Source organism: Mustela putorius, unplaced genomic scaffold, assembly GCF_011764305.1.
Source record: "Mustela putorius furo isolate JIRA1106 unplaced genomic scaffold, ASM1176430v1.1 tig00000129_pilon_pilon_pilon, whole genome shotgun sequence".
NCBI classification, from domain to species: Eukaryota; Metazoa; Chordata; class Mammalia; order Carnivora; family Mustelidae; genus Mustela; species Mustela putorius.
Genome location: NW_025421290.1, coordinates 27,042,274 through 27,057,984, shown reverse-complemented (window position 1 = coordinate 27,057,984; position 15,711 = coordinate 27,042,274). Strand labels below are relative to the sequence as shown.

Genomic DNA, 15,711 nt, shown 5'->3' with positions numbered 1-15,711 from the left:
AAATAATTACCTAATAAAGAAGCTAGTAAGAATGAAATGGAGATAAATAACTAGGAAAAGCGACCCTAAAAAACACACTTGGCAAATGTTACCGATTTGCTACCTATTTGCTAATCATAGAGAGAAACATATGGAACATTCCAATGTAACAAGCATTCCAAAGAAAATAACCATGAGACTATATATGAGAAATTTTGATGTACGATGTGGAACTGTATAAAATTTCTGGCCAGAAGAGACTTCCTTGCCGAGAAATGAACTCTTGACCTAGGCCAGAAGTGGCAAGAGTGTTACAGGCAATTGCTCATAACATTTCAACAGAACAACTAGCATTCGGAACATATGAGGACAATAAAGTTAATTAATACATTCCAGTGACAGTCTTGTTTGTGATAGCACCAATAAAATAATTGATGAGAGAGTTACCAGAAATGGCTCAACCAGTCAGCCCCGAATTAGCAGTGTTTTCTCTTCTTTATCTACATCATGGAATTACCTCTTCCTTCTTAGTCATAAAAACCCCTTACCCGCCCCACCAGGGCAGGACACTCTTCTGGTTACTCCAGAATCTGTGCTCCCAAGTTGCAATTCCCACCCCAAATAAAGGTCTTTGTTCTTTTTCAGGTTTGCCTCCTTTTCTCAGTTGATAATGAAAAAAAAAAAAAGCTACATTTCTTTAAGTCCTCAAAGTCTACCATGATGCATTGTTTTTATAATGATTATCATAATTCCACAAATAATAAACTTTAAAATAGGAAAATTCAACACAAGTCTTCAGACAAAGGAAATTTGGGGTTCACAAGGAGTTATCTATGCTTTAATCAGGAATTTAAATATGATTAAGCTTTTGCATGAATTTTATATCACAATTAGCAAAACAAATATCTATGCTGTAAAAAACAGTGTTTCTACTAATTTCCATGGAACCATAGAGAATTATTTACCAATAACTTTAAGATAAAAAGATTTTATAGTTGTACAGACCTTGATATAATTGATGTCAAATGACCTCTCATTCCAGATCTGCAAAACAGAAAGTCAAACAGCCCGAATTGAAAGTTAAAGGTCAGAAAGTTAAAATTAAAATATTACCTTTTAAAACCTTGAATATTTGGTGTGTATTTTTAAATAGTCACTTATTTCAGTGATTTCTTTTTTTTTTTTTTTTTTATCTTTATTTCTTTGAGAGAGAGAGAGGGCAAGCAGAGGAAGAGGGGAGAGAGAGAAATCCTCAGGCAGACTTCCTGCTAAGCATGGAGCCTGACATGGAGCTCAATCCCAGGGCCCTGAGATCATGTGAGCTGAAACCAAGAGCTGGAGGCTTAAATGACTGAGTCGTCCACGTGGCCCATTCTAAGGATTTTTAAAATGGGAATACCCATTCAATCATTCAACAAACATTGCCAGTGTAATGTGTGCAGGGACTCTTATTAGGCACTGGAGACCTAGCAGACACAAGGAATGTTGTAATAATTCTTACAAGATCTTACCAGCACACCTAAACCCAAGTATTAATAAGTACACAGTAGAAGTGATTTTTTTTTTTTTAGCCCATATGATGTGCTACATCACAAAGGCAAATTCTTAACAAGAATAGATAAAAGGAAGATGCACAGCTTTCTTTGGTTTAGAATCAGGAAGAATGAAGTTTTAGAGCTGAGAAAGAATTTCCATGACATTTGTTTTGGGGCTAAGAAAACTGTTAATAACAGAGATGGCCTTGCGTCTAGGCACTATATATAACTCATTTTACTCTTGCGATACAGTAAAGTACTTCTTATGAAGGAAGCTCCTCACCACAGCCTGTGAGTCTAAAAGACATGTGAATTACCCATTCTTTACCAGAAACATTTTCTAAGTGTGACTTCACCATAAAATAAAATGTTATTTAGATCTAAACCTACATTGAGTTTCACTACAGATTAAAAATACCCTAACATTTGAAAGTTCTCAAACTAATTTTCAATTATAATTTGGAGAAAGACAACCAAAAAACAAGAATATTCTTGCTTCTGGCTCCCAACAGCCCTTAGCCCACCCTCATGTTCTCTCTCCTCCTGTGATATTACAGCTTCTCTGTCCCAGTTTCTCCCTCTCTCACTAACCTCCTTAAGGGCTTACTCATCTTAGTATCCCTAGAACGTAACAGTCACAGTGCCTGAAACATAGCAGGAGCTCAATAATTGCTTGCCAAATTGCATGAATGCTTTTAAAATCAGTTTTAACAGATGATGTATTGATACCAAACAAGTATGGAGACCACTGTGTGTACATGTGAGGCTCTGTGAGGTACGATGCCTTCAGCCTGCCAAGAGACCAGTTGGAAAGACGTTATTTCTACATTTTTTTCAATCATTAAAAGGTGTTAAATAACAGTTTAAGATTAGGGTAGGCAGATTTTAGCCAGCCTGCCAAATCCAGCCCACCCACCATTTGTATTTTTTACAACCTGAGAGCTAAAAGTGGTTTTTACAGTTTTAAATGGCTATATTTTAAATGGCTGTATAATTACCTACATAATAGCCTTAATACTGCCTTTGGCCCACAAAACATAAAATATTTACTCTTTGATACACTAAGAAAAAGTTTGCCACCCCCTGGTTTAGGACAATAAAAGATTCAGCAAAATGAGATTAATCATTAAACTGTATGGTAAATATAGTATTTTTATATGACTAAAGAAACTAGGGAAAGCGTTTTAAGAAGGAGAACGTGAGCTGGGGTGATACCAAAATCAAAATTAAAAATAAAAAAGAAAGGTAGTTCAGAGAAGGTATTATATACTTAGTAGTTTTCAAAAGGGGTCAAAATTTAGATGGGCAAAGAGGAGAAATAAAAGGTCACACGTAGTTAATTCATTATCAGATGCCAATAAAACAAATTAGTCTCGTGACACAAAATGGTCAGTCAACAAAATGCCACAGAATCAAATTACTTTAAAAAATTACAAATAGGGCGCCTGGGTGGCTTAGTGGGTTAAGGCCTCTGCCTTCGGCTCGGGTCATGATCCCAGGGTCTTGGGATTTAGCCCTGCATCAGGCTCTCTGCTCAGCAGGGAGCCTGCTTCCTCCCCTCTCTCTCTCTCTGCCTGCCTGCCTCTCTGCCTACTTGTGATCTCTATATGTCAAATAAACAAATAAATAAAATCTTTAAAGAAAAAAAAAATTACAAATAAATGTTCAAAAGTTAATCGACTTTTAAAAACATTACTAACCCCAATGTAATCAATATCTAAGTCATGATAATGCTTGGCACCCACAATCCAGGTCATGACATAGTAGGCAGTCAGCTGAAGATTTACATAAGGCCAGTTGTAATGTTTTCCCAGCCATCCGGGGAACGACCACGGCAACCCTGCAGACAGAAAAAGGTAAAGGTAGAGTGGGCATACCCGTGCTGGCCCCACTAGAAACAAAGCAAAAGAAACCTAGATGAACACAGGATAAGCAAAAAGCCAATACTGAGCTTTTTTTTTTTTTTAATACAGATCTTCTTAAAGATTATATACTGTGCAAAAATTCTCAAAATCCCTTCCAGTTTATGAACTCAGCAACTCCTTACTGATCCCTAGAATTGCTTCCATAACTCCAAATGCTCTTTCAAGAAAAAGAAATAAAAACACTTTCTCAAAGACACTTATCAATAGAAAGAAATGTAACATACAATTTAATTTAACATGCCCACCACCTGCTATAGGGATATTTAATATTCCATTTCTTTCCTCTGAAGTCAAATCAGAGGTTAGGCTTATGCCTAACCATTCCTACAGGTTAAGTATAATACAAATTCCTCATTCGTTAGTACAACTTCTAAAAATTTAAGCATCCTTAAATTAATTAATTAGTCAGATAATCAAATTCAGCAAAACTAGTTTGTCATCATATCTGTATAAATGCCAATGACTCAATAGGAAAGTATGCCTTTGTGGTATGATTTAGATGAAATAACCCACATTCTTCCAATGCCTTAATTATTATTTTTAAGAAAATGAGAATAGTCAAGAAGCACTAATTACAATTCTAAATCCTAATTCTGTTACAACATATCAAAATAAGCTCAACAGTTAAGTTCCTCAACTATTTATATCACCAATTCAGTACACCACTGAAAAAAATCAAAATGAACAAAAGAACAAAATGCTTATTTTTCTAAACTCAGGAGGAATGCCTCTGTGTATGTAGATTCCATAAGAAATGTGACACTAAAATACTGGAACATTTTAGAACAATGAAATGCCAAATACATTCAAAAGGCCCAGCATGTGTAAGTCTTTGTTAGAACATGGTTCAGCATGCCAGATTTTCTACATTTAAATGAGAACTGACTTTGAAAGCAGCCCAATGGTGCTGAAGTCAATAATGCTTCTTTTTTTTTTTTTTAACTGCTCCAAACATTTCTGGAATCTCTTACAAAAGACCATTTACAAAAGATATAAATAGTTGAGGAACTTAACTGTTGAGCTTATTTTGAAAGAATACACCAACTCCTCATTTTTTTAATTTTGAAAAACTTATGCTTGTCCTTTAATTCGATTGTTGAAATGATTTTTAAAGTAACCTGAAATTAAACCCTAAAAAATGTATCTCACTGGTCCGACACAGACTGGATATGGAAGCCTGTTTCAAAAAATCAAATTCATTTCAAATGATGACTGTATGCCATCACTGGGTATGTTTACAACATCTTACAGGTATGTGCATTAATATATGAGAACTGTAAAATAAATACAAAAGTCCTATTTGAGAAATCCAATGATCCTGCTACTAGAACTTAAGCTCCACAGGGCGGGAATTAGGGGCTGGATTGCTTGGTACCCGCAATGCCTTGAACAGTGACCATCACGTTGCTGAGGTTCAGAACAAACTTTTATGTGTACCTCTTCTAGAAATGGGGTCTACTACTGTATGTAATGCATAATTTTACAAATAGTTGGTATATACTACTGTACCTAATACATAATTTTCTAGATAGTATTGCCCTTTTACAAATTTTTGTAAGAAATTTTGTTGAGGATAAGAGTTGAGCATTGCAAAAACAACCAGAATGGAATTAGCTTCTATATCTGATTTTGCCATTTACTAATTACCTGACCTTAAGTCAGTGGCATAACCTAAGCCTCCACTGCTTTTGTAGATGGGAAGAGTAATGCCTCACTGCTGAGGTATTACACATACAGAGCAGACATAGCATCTAAGGGCAAAGAAAGGATCAAGTCTGACTCATGTTTTGCTGCTAGTACGATAATGGTAGTATTGACAACATTATTAGTACTTCAGTATTAACAGTGACTCCACACACAGAATTCAGAATCTGAAAGTCAAAGAGGCTGCAAAAGCATGGCAAACTTCACTTCTTACCCATGAGTATAATATCAGGGTTCCGCTTCTTAGCTTCCTTCATTAACCACCACTCATATCCTCGGAAATAATTCTCATCTAACGCGTAGTGCATATGGGAGGGTTCAGTACCATCTGCAGGGGAGAAGCAAAAGAGAAAGGAAACCAGAAGCACTGTTTTCAGAGGGTCCCTCTCCCCTATACGTACACACATTTCAGAGAAGACATATTCTGGTTCCAATCCTGACATGGGGCAAGTAAGAATGATCTTAGACAACTTGAGGATGAATGATCAAAGCATATTATTTCATATTTTTTCATTACTCTTAGTATCATAAAAGTCTTGAAAAACAAAGCCACAACTTTCTATTATATAAGCAGCTTTGAGAGAAGTGTTGTCAATTCACGTAATTGAGAAGTCCTAGGACTACATTCTCCCAGGCTTTGGTCTGGTCTTTCTGGGGTTTTCAAATCCCCATGTTTGACACTGAGTTAGATCAGCTCAACTTCTGGTTTCTCAGTCCTTGATGTAAATCTCCAGGCTCCTAAGCCCCATTCTCATACCCCAGGACTTGAGCCTATAGCATGCCGTGTGACACCAAGACAACAGAGCTTTGACAGAAAAAAGAGTAATACATCTGTATTTCCCCTCTATAAGAAAATTCTACCTAACTTCTGTGGTTTGACAAGGTAAGTAGCTGATGTCAGTCCTCATAACGTTACATTTCACAAACATCTGCCCATGTTAGGAAGGGTCTCACGAGGAGAATGGCCTTGCCCTTTTCTTCTCAAAGATAAACATCAGATTCACAAGAGCTACCCACTTCTCTATCTCTACCTCTAATTTCACTTCAGCAAATGTAGAAGGCCAGCCATTACCAATTCTGCATAAAAGGAGTGGACAAGGAAATACACCTCCTCTTACGGCAGCTTGAGGAAGTTTGTGTTACAGAGGTTTCTTTTGTTTTATCTTTTTTTTCTTCTTTCAATATTAATTAAACACTAATACCACCACACAGACATATCTCTTTAACAAAAATTATTCCCAAGTCACCAGTAGGAACACGTGTATACAGACGATACTGTAAAGTTTACTCTAATGGAATCTGGCCTATAAATAATAAGCTACATTATCACAAAGAGAATTTTCTTCTTCCTGTACATTATACATGGACTACACAAAGCCAATCAAAAGGATAACAATGAAGATTAAAAATTTAATGGTTAAAAAATAATTTTGTTTTTGGGCGCCTAGGTGGCTCAATGGGTTAAGCCTCTACCTTCGGATCAGGTCATGATCCTAGGGGATCCTGAGATTGAGCCCTGCATCAGGCTCTCTGCCCAGCAGGGAGCCTGCTTCCCCCTTTCTCTCTGCCTGCCTCTTGCCTACTTGTGATCTCTGTCTCTCTCTGTCAAATAAATAAATTTTAAAAATTTTTTAAAAAATATAATTTTGTTTTTAAAAGAGAAAAAAGCTGTATCTCTGAAATACTGATGACTTTTATGTTTGCCACATTATTTTATTTAAAGCTAATAACATAATAACATTCTACATGTTTTCCACATTAAGAGTTTTCTTTTTGGGGGCACCTGGGTGGCTCAGTGGGTTAAGCCGCTACCTTCGGCTCAGGTCATGATCTCAGGGTCCTGGGATCAAGTCCCACATCAGGCTCTCTGCTCAGCAGGGAGCCTGCTTCCTCCTCTCTCTCTGCCTGCCTCTCCATCTACTTGTGATTTCTCTCTGTCAAATAAATAAATAAAATCTTAAAAAAAAAAAAAAGTTTTCTTTTTTGAACTTCTCAATAAAAACTTTAAATTGTCTCTATGCTCTGTCTAGTGATATAGTTTTTTGAAAAAATTGTGGGTTTGTTTACTACCGATTAACCAACTAAATAAGCAATCTAAAGTCCAAATGCTATTTTTTATGAGAAAAAAATGAGTATTATCATGTATTTTAACAGGATAAAAAAGGACCAATAAGAAACAATCTATAAGCAATAATCAACATCAATAACGTTGGTATCATTTATATTCGAATTCACAGTTCCTAAGTTTAAGTATAGATTAAAATGTTGAAGGAAATCAATCCCATCTCCCAAATCTCCTACCTGTTGTCTGCCCATCACCACCTATTTCGACTTTTAGAATATGCAAAGAGGCACCGAAGTTTGGCTGGGGAAAGAAGTAGGAGTATTAATACCATGATTCACTGCGAGAAGGACAAAGTACATTAAGACAATTACTGATGCGAAAACCCATTTCAAATAAATAGCAACTTATTCCAAAAAGTAATTTTCTCTTTTTTTTTTTAAAAGTTAGAATTGTGAAGGCGATCAATTCTACCATTAAAATTCACCATCGTTTCAAAAAATACCACAGATGCCATTAAATAATTATTTTCTCATTACCTTAAAGAGATAATCCAGTATTTGAGAACGATAGGGCTCTGGATAATTTACTAGAAGTCGGGAGGTTGCCTAAAAAAAAAAATTTCAAAAGTATAAATTAAACAAATCCAATCAGGAACATATTTCATAGTGCTGACGCATGCCACCCGGCAGCCCATGTTTAGCCAGTTCTTGGGGAAAGTTGAGTGGTGGAAAGTCATTTCCCAGGGCCTCCATTAGCCTCCCTGTATTCTATTCTCCACACTACTTGCCACATTAATCTTCCCAAAACACAAACCCAACCACGAAAATATTCTGTTTAAACCTTCCAAGACCTCCCCTCTGCCCAGAGCTTTCAGGATAAAGTTCAAATTGGTCAGTTTTATACCCAAATCTCTTAACTATTTGACTGTGACACTTCAGCTGGTATCACTCTTGTGCTTTCTATCTAGTCTTATCAAACTACTTTTTCTCTTTCTTCTGTCTGGAATGAATTTCACACCCGCATTTGGCCACCTCCAATGCATCCTCTTCAGGGAAGGTCCCCTTCTGCTCCCCCCTACTAGTTTGATGTAGGTAGTAGTAATCTGATGTAGCTCTGTGGGCTCCTCTGGCCTCAGGTCCACATTTCTACTCTAACTGGTCTAACCCTGCACCCTCATCGCCGTACTTCTGTCTCACCTCTGAGCTCCTTGAGGACAGGGACTGTGTCTTACTCAAGTTCATATCCCCATTTATTCTCTTATTCAGTAAACATTTAATATCTTTTATGGTATTGTTGGTTGTGCTGGCACAGGCAACATCATACAGGAGGCTCTGAGTCAGGAGTCTGCACCCTGGTTACAAGCTATGAGACCGAGGGCACTCTGTTGTAAAGTAGGCTATCTTACTCCTTAGAACTCCTTCAGCTGTACTAAGGTGAAAACAAGATGTATGTAAAGGACATAGCCCAGCAGCTGGCACACAGTTAGCACTCAATAAATGGCAAGTATTGTACAAAGCGTTCTTAAAAACACACCCTTCTCAAAGAGCTTACAGACTGGTGGAGGCTCCCGTATTGAAATAGGCACTCTTTAAGTGAATGAACACTGTATATGCCTGAAAACCCAGCCCTGATCAAAGGGAAAACAAAGCTTCCAACCCTAAATTATGTCATTAGAACAGTGTGTTTGGCTGTTTGGGCATTATTTTGCCTCTATGCAATCCTATCCGTAACACAGAAAATGCCAACGTTAAGCAAACACACATCATTACGCTATCTCAAAGCCGAGGTCATTCTCAATGCAAAAGCATTAGTCAATGGCAAAAGCCAGTTCAGTGCACAATAGCCAAATGTTGAAATGCACAATCAAAGAATAACAAATTACCAGTCACACTCCCTGAGAAAGGCCTGGAGCTGTTTCCAATCAGCTGGGGAAGAAGCCTTCTCACAAGAGAGAAGCATTTATTGCTCTCAATAAATGGCAGACATTTTATACCCAAATAAGTTTTTCATGTAACTTCCTCCTTCCCAATCCCTGAGACAGGATGATATTAACCAGAATAATCATGTGCCAGATTGCCATCCTAAGCACTTCACATCTGTCCTCACGATGCGCCCACCAGGTTTCAAAGTCTCCGCAGAAAAGAAACTGAGACACTGGGAGGTTACGTAACCTGCCCATGGCAGTACAGTGAATGGCAGGGCCCAGAATGGACCCCTGACAATCTGCTCTTAAACCCATGTTCTTAACTACTGCCCCGCACTGCCTTCCCCACCGGACTGGGAGAGCAAGTGAGAACATTCCAAACACTACTGCTGAGGCAGACAGAGACCCCCGGACCCTAGCCCCTTCCTGTCCGCTGCTCTCCATTGCTCCTGCTGAAGCAGAAGAAAAGACCAATGGCCGTCCTGTTTGGTTAAGAAAAGAAACAAGTCCAGCAGGATGATTTAGCACTCTCCTGAGATGCCTCTGTATAGATTATGAAGAAGGCCAATGGGCCCTGAGACCATGGAAACATGCCATTACAATCCCCCATCACCCGTAACCATAAAAACTCACCCCTAAACCTGTCAGGTGCTCAGCCTTTGGGAAAGGATCCTGCTGAACCCGCCAGCGATAATAAATCTGAGTTCTCCCTGATTTCCGTGTGCCGCTGGAGTTTCCTAAGTCGCTTCAGATTTGCCACAACCCTGCCACAAACTTTGCTACGTACCAGGGACTCCACACAGAAATCTAAAGTAGCGTTGCAACCATTTTCCTTCAATCAGTATCTATTAAACTTCTTAGATGAGAAATGCACTATACACAGGGACATTATCAAATAGATAAAGAGTATCCTACTCTGAGTTATGCAACATTCTTCCCATTTTAATAATCTTAAACTGAGTTAATAAATATAAAATAATGAAGGCATCCATTTTTCCGCAAGTTCAAATACTGGATTTAATGCCACAAGTGAAGACGTGAGAACAGACGGGTCATCATTTAATGAAATACTGGCTGTTGTAGGTTTAAACCACAAAAATCAAAAGAAGAATGACTGTAGTAAAAAACACACAATGACCCGTTAGTCTGTGTTACCCTGAAATACGCTCCAGCACCTAGGAGTAAGGTTGCAACATCAGGAAACAAAAACATAAAAATCAAGAAGAGTAAGTTGGGTTAAGGCAAAGGTTTGTCTCTCCCCATTCCAACAACTCCCACATCCCCACCCCCACACACAAAGCAGGTCAGATCAGCTAAAAACCAGGTCATTCATTCTAGTGTAAGCCACAAAGGTTGGCTTTTTTCTTTTCGTATTGCAAATGTTTAACTTAAGCTTCAATGGTCAAGGCATCCACTTTTCAACAATAATTGTGTTTTACAATATGTGTACTTAAAACATTACCCAGAGCTTTTTGGTAACACAAAACCTTAGTGTTTTGTAAAGTTCAATGATGAAAATTCATTAAATATATAGCACATTGCCAAATATGAAATATTGCAACACTAATTACTGAACACAAGTTTATCTACTTTTGGTTTCTTGTAATAGAGAAGCTAAAGATATCTAGATCTCTTAGTAAACATTTCCTGTGCTATAGTGAAAAATTACTATTTTTTTCTAAAAAGAGGCATATACCTCTAGAAATTATGAAATGTATTCATAAATTTTTCAGTATACAGAATGCTAGTAAACAGCTCACAACTAATTACTCACTGGTTTCACTAGAAATGAAGGTTTCTAAGAGTTAAAAATTCTAACAATAATGTAATTAGAAGTGCAATAAATAAGAGAATTCTAGGCAAGGAAAGTAGATGTATTTTAGTTAAGGTATGAGGCATGGAGATGCATTTTTGTTAAGGCAATTGAAAGCAATTTTGTCCTAAAGTATACAAACTAAATGGATGTAGAAAGTAGGAGAAAGAAAGAAAAAAAAGAGAAGTGAGAATTTTATCTTGTGTAGACAAGCTGGCAAAAATAAAATAATTTATTATAAAGATTTTTTAATAAGCTTTAATAAATAGTGTACTTCTGAAAACAAGCTTAATTTTTCTTTCACCTGCTAAAAGGACAGTTTTCTTGGACTATTGGTTAGTTCTTGATAAGACTGCGCAAGGTCTTTCTTTACCTTTTAAGTAATCTGCTTAGGAAATAAAGATTCTGTATTTTATCAAAATAACTTCTTGTGTTTCAAGTTGTCTTTATCATGTCTTTGATTACTTAAGAAAACAAGTCTCTACTTAAAGAGCTAAGGTTCTTTTTTTTTTTTAATAAACTATGTAGCTTTCTGTATTTGCCTATAAAGTCTTTAATTGTAACTTTGGTTAAAGTTTAAATGGATTACTAATATTTCACAGCAGTCTATGATCCATTGTAATCAAGTGTTTTAAAACCTTTTGCTATTTCTCACAAATTTCCCAGAATCAAATTCTAAATGAAGTCTTTTTAAACCTTGAACTAATTTTGAGATTTTTCCCAACGGTCCTGGAACATCTCAAATGTTCTGTTCTTTTTCCTTATAAAAAGAGAGATGTTGAACTACATGGAAAGCATTGTCAAAAAGTAATGAGAAATCTTATTTATGTTAAATTTATATGGAATATGTGATTGATTTAAGTGTTCCAGAAATCATGAAATTCCTAGACATCTGCTATGTCCTGGTATGATTCTCTCACTTATAATTCTAGTTATCATCTTAGAATTTTATACGTCACAGAAATAACCAAAGTTCTTTGCCAAATGCATTGTAATGAACTCCCATCAGGTATTTAACATGGCTATTTTTTTAAGCCTTTAAGTGTTCCTGCAGCCTCACCAAGTAATTAAGAAGGCCACTTGGGAAGCCCAAAAACATCAGGATATTTGGGGGTATTGAGAGGAGAGGAATTCACCCAAATCTACAGGTATTTTAGATGAAGTCTAAAGGCAAGTCCTTGGCTTGATTGCCCTGTCCTGAGTCCAAGCTGAGATTCCTTGTGGAAAAAAAAAAAAAAAAAAAAAATCCAGGAAAGCACACTTAAAAAGACCTATTTGATTGCTACTTACATGAGATGGCCAAAGATGTTTAAATATTTCACAATATTACCCAAATTTGTGAACACATTCCTGAGCCCCAGGATCACTGACCTGGTTTCATGGCAGGAAATTTAAAACTTGTAACAATGGCTACAGCTTGGATTTCAGACTACTATCTGTATAATTATTATAGAAGTGCTATATAAACCTACTTAGATGTGTACTTTCTGGGTTACAACATGCTCTACCCCTGGCTTTTAACCTATCAGCTATCCAGGGTCACCTGAGGGATGCCTCAGCATCAAGGTAGACTGTAGCGTAAATCCAGACAGTTTTTTTCTTTTCTGTTAAGGCAAGTGCCTGAGGGCATCATCCTCAAAGAGGCATCTACCTCAAATATGGCCTTTTCAAAGAAACACATTGTCAGCCACACACCTGGATAAGGAGACAGGCTGCCCAGAGGGGCGACCCTAGCCTTCTTTGTTTTAAAGATCTTGATTGATTTCCATAACTGACCATTTAGGCAGCTTGGTTAGTCTCTTACTGCACTTTAAATTCCCCCTCTTAACTTTTAAATCCAAACAATGAGTGAGCCTGCAATAAAACAGGACCCCAGGGGCTCCCGCACCCACTCTCTCATGCTCTCCCCCCCAACCCACACCCTTGCTCTGTGGTCCCAGGTGTGCTATGTGTCTGCCAGGATCTGTGAATAAGAAGCCTTTTTTTTTTTCCAACATTTACTGATGGTTATTACTGAGGACATCTTACAATCATAATAAGAACCATAAGGGCCAGTCTAGCCACAACACTGGCTATCAGTAGGCGGAGATCAACACAAAACATCCATTCAGCAAGCAAGCAGTCCAGCTAGTTCTGAAATGCATCTGAATATACAAGCTCCATCTGACTCAACCCAACCAACCACCCATTCAAGAGTTAGGCCTTAACATCAAATAAAATTAGCTCTAGTTGTGATTTAGGGTACAATGGAAGGGGATAAAACAAAGACAGGAAGAAAGTTAGAGAGCTTATGATAGAAGCAAGTAAATTTCTTTAGAACCACGAAGAATCATGCTATTAAAGCAAGCTCCCAGGCCTACAGGTCACCTGTCAATATGACCAGGAAACTAAGACAATTACCAGCTATGCCCACACAATTTTACACAAGGCTGGAATGGCGCTCCTGTCTGCCAACACATAAATGTTATGAAATATCAGGGTAACAGGAACTCATTCATCCCAACTGTCACAGCCAAGAAAGGACTAACACATGCCAATTAAATGCAATTGGTATTCTGGATGGGATCCTAGAACAGAAAATAGGAATTAGGTAAGTACTAAAGAAATACGAAGTGTGGATTTTCATATGCTATCAATACTGGTTGTGACGAATGTACCATACCAAAGTTTGGATGCTAATAACAGAATAATGGCTGCAGGGTGTATGAAACTCTGTCCTGTCTTGGAAACTTTTCTGTAAATTTATACTATTCTAAAATTAAGTTTACTTAAAAGAAAAGGTCTCTCACTACTTAGTATGAGAATCAACTTACGTACGTGTTAAAATGCAGATTCTCAGGCCCCCATCCAGAACTATAGTCAGAATGGGGAGTGCATTCTAACAAGCATGCCGGGTGATTCCTATACACCATAAAGGTGGCGAGCCGCCTTGGCTGTTGACCCAATGTTTTCCCCTTTCTGCACACAAAAATTGCCACCAATGAGACACAGAGGCACTGACCTTTCCAGTGGGCAACCCACCCCACTTTGGACCTTGAGGACTCCCAAAAAACAAAGCCTCGCAACTGTAAACAATCCTTGACTACCAGTTGATGCTAGCATAGCCTGCCATTAAAAACAAAACACGGGGGGGGGGGGGGACGTGGAGGAGTCCCAGATTGGCCTCTAACCTTCCTAAAGAGACCCTGAAGCACTTGTCGCACCTCCAAACAAAAACGTATTGTGCACTGGCTCTGCTGAAGTTAGCCAACCGTACCCTGCACTAGTGGTCCAGGGCTTCCGACTCCCCGACTGGCAGTGGGCATCCTTTTGGGAAGAAATGCTCCCCGGCTCCCTGGCCATTTCTGGAGAGACCCTCAGGAATGCCCTCTCTACAGCAAAGAGAGCCCAGGCTCCATCACCCGGGATAAGAGTACGAACCCCAGACTTGTCCCTGCCTACACCTGTCACTTACTCGGTGGACCTCCGCATCCTCCTCTATTAAAACTAAGCGCCTCTATAGGGTCATCTAAAACGAACAAGCGCCGCTTCCAACACTGTAGCCGCCCGGATCTCTGGCCGAGGGGCACCGACCAACAGTGGGGCCGCGACTGGAGTGCGTCGAAACGCCGGGCTGCGCCGCGGGGGCTTGTGGGGCGCCCCCCTGGGAACGCCCGCGCATCCCACCGCCCGCCGCTCACCCCACCGCCGCTGACCGCGCCGATGCCGTCGAACTCCCGGCCCAGCCCGTCGGAGTCGTCCAGCACGTACGCGCCGCCCGGCACCAGCAGCGCGCACAACAGTAGGGGTAGCGCTGCGAGGCCCGCCGAACCCGCGGCGGCCGTCATGGCTTTCACTCGGCGTTGCCGGGAAGCCTGGAGTCGGCGTTCAGCCATTGTGTGGGTCACATGACTCCGGCGCCCAGGGAGGCGGGTCCGGTCGCCGCCATGATGGAGAAGGGCAGGAGGTTGCTGACGCCAAAGTCGCCATCTTGCGTGCGGGCACAGGTCGCCCACGGGGCCACAGTAGTGTTGTGGTTCTCCGGAGCTCGAGCCCTTTCCGGTCCTGACCTTGTCGAGATAGGGCCTTCAAGTGTACTTAGTTCTCTGCTTCTCTTACGGCTTCATCTACTGGGGTGCGTTATCGCAGGGGAGGTGGATGTCCAAGGCCACCTAGGGGACTGGATTTCCCTTATCATCTTAGGGCCACACCCAACCTACATCCCTTAAGGAGGTCCCAGTTCAGGTGTGGCCCTGGTTGAGTCACTTAGCTTTCTGAGCCTAAGTTTCTTTTTGTGTCAGATAAAACAAGAGCAGCCACAAGGTGACACGTGATTACATGAAATACAGGGTAACAGGCCCTCAATAAATCAGCTGAATGCATTACACACTAGGCAAACAAATTTCTCGGACAAATTTCTCGATTCTGGTAACCACTGCGTTTATTTAGCTTTGAACTTCATCAGCTACCCTGCATTGCCCGTTGACATGGTTTCAGGAAGATAACCCTAAACTGGTAGGGAAATTGTGTCATGGGATTTTGCCACATTAAGCGCCAGTCTGAGATTTCTAATCTTCTTGTATCAGAGCAAACTAAAGAGGGTGGCTACAGAGAAAGCATTTCTGATCCCAAAATCTCCCTTTGTAGACCGTCTGTCTGCAGAGACCTTCAGTATCCGCACAGCCCTGGAGACCCCAAAATGGCAAAGAGGAGACTCAAAGGCTATAGGACACAGGAGACCTTATCTTCAGGGTTCTGTTTGGATTTAGATTGCTTTGCCCCTTAAC

General features: G+C 39.5%; 1 protein-coding gene across 4 annotated transcripts in view; it reads right to left on the bottom strand.

Moving 5' to 3' along the window:
- GALC (galactosylceramidase) overlaps positions 1-15,013 on the bottom strand; it is a 66,332-nt gene extending 51,319 nt beyond the window's left edge. Inside the window, exons 1-6 of one of the 4 annotated variants that reach the window (XM_045071598.1) lie at positions 14,995-15,013; positions 7,745-7,813; positions 7,445-7,508; positions 5,358-5,471; positions 3,215-3,354; positions 985-1,023 (exon numbers count right to left, since the gene is read on the bottom strand). In XM_045071598.1, the coding sequence (XP_044927533.1) occupies positions 985-1,023; positions 3,215-3,354; positions 5,358-5,451 (273 nt within the window). In that variant the 5' untranslated portion in view covers positions 5,452-5,471; positions 7,445-7,508; positions 7,745-7,813; positions 14,995-15,013. Of the gene's footprint in view, positions 1-984; positions 1,024-3,214; positions 3,355-5,357; positions 5,472-7,444; positions 7,509-7,744; positions 7,814-14,399; positions 14,596-14,625; positions 14,886-14,994 lie in introns of those variants that run through there. The other 3 variants (XM_045071603.1, XM_045071591.1, XM_045071595.1) reach the window with 3 other exon arrangements.
- Between the last annotated feature and the right edge of the window lie 698 nt (positions 15,014-15,711).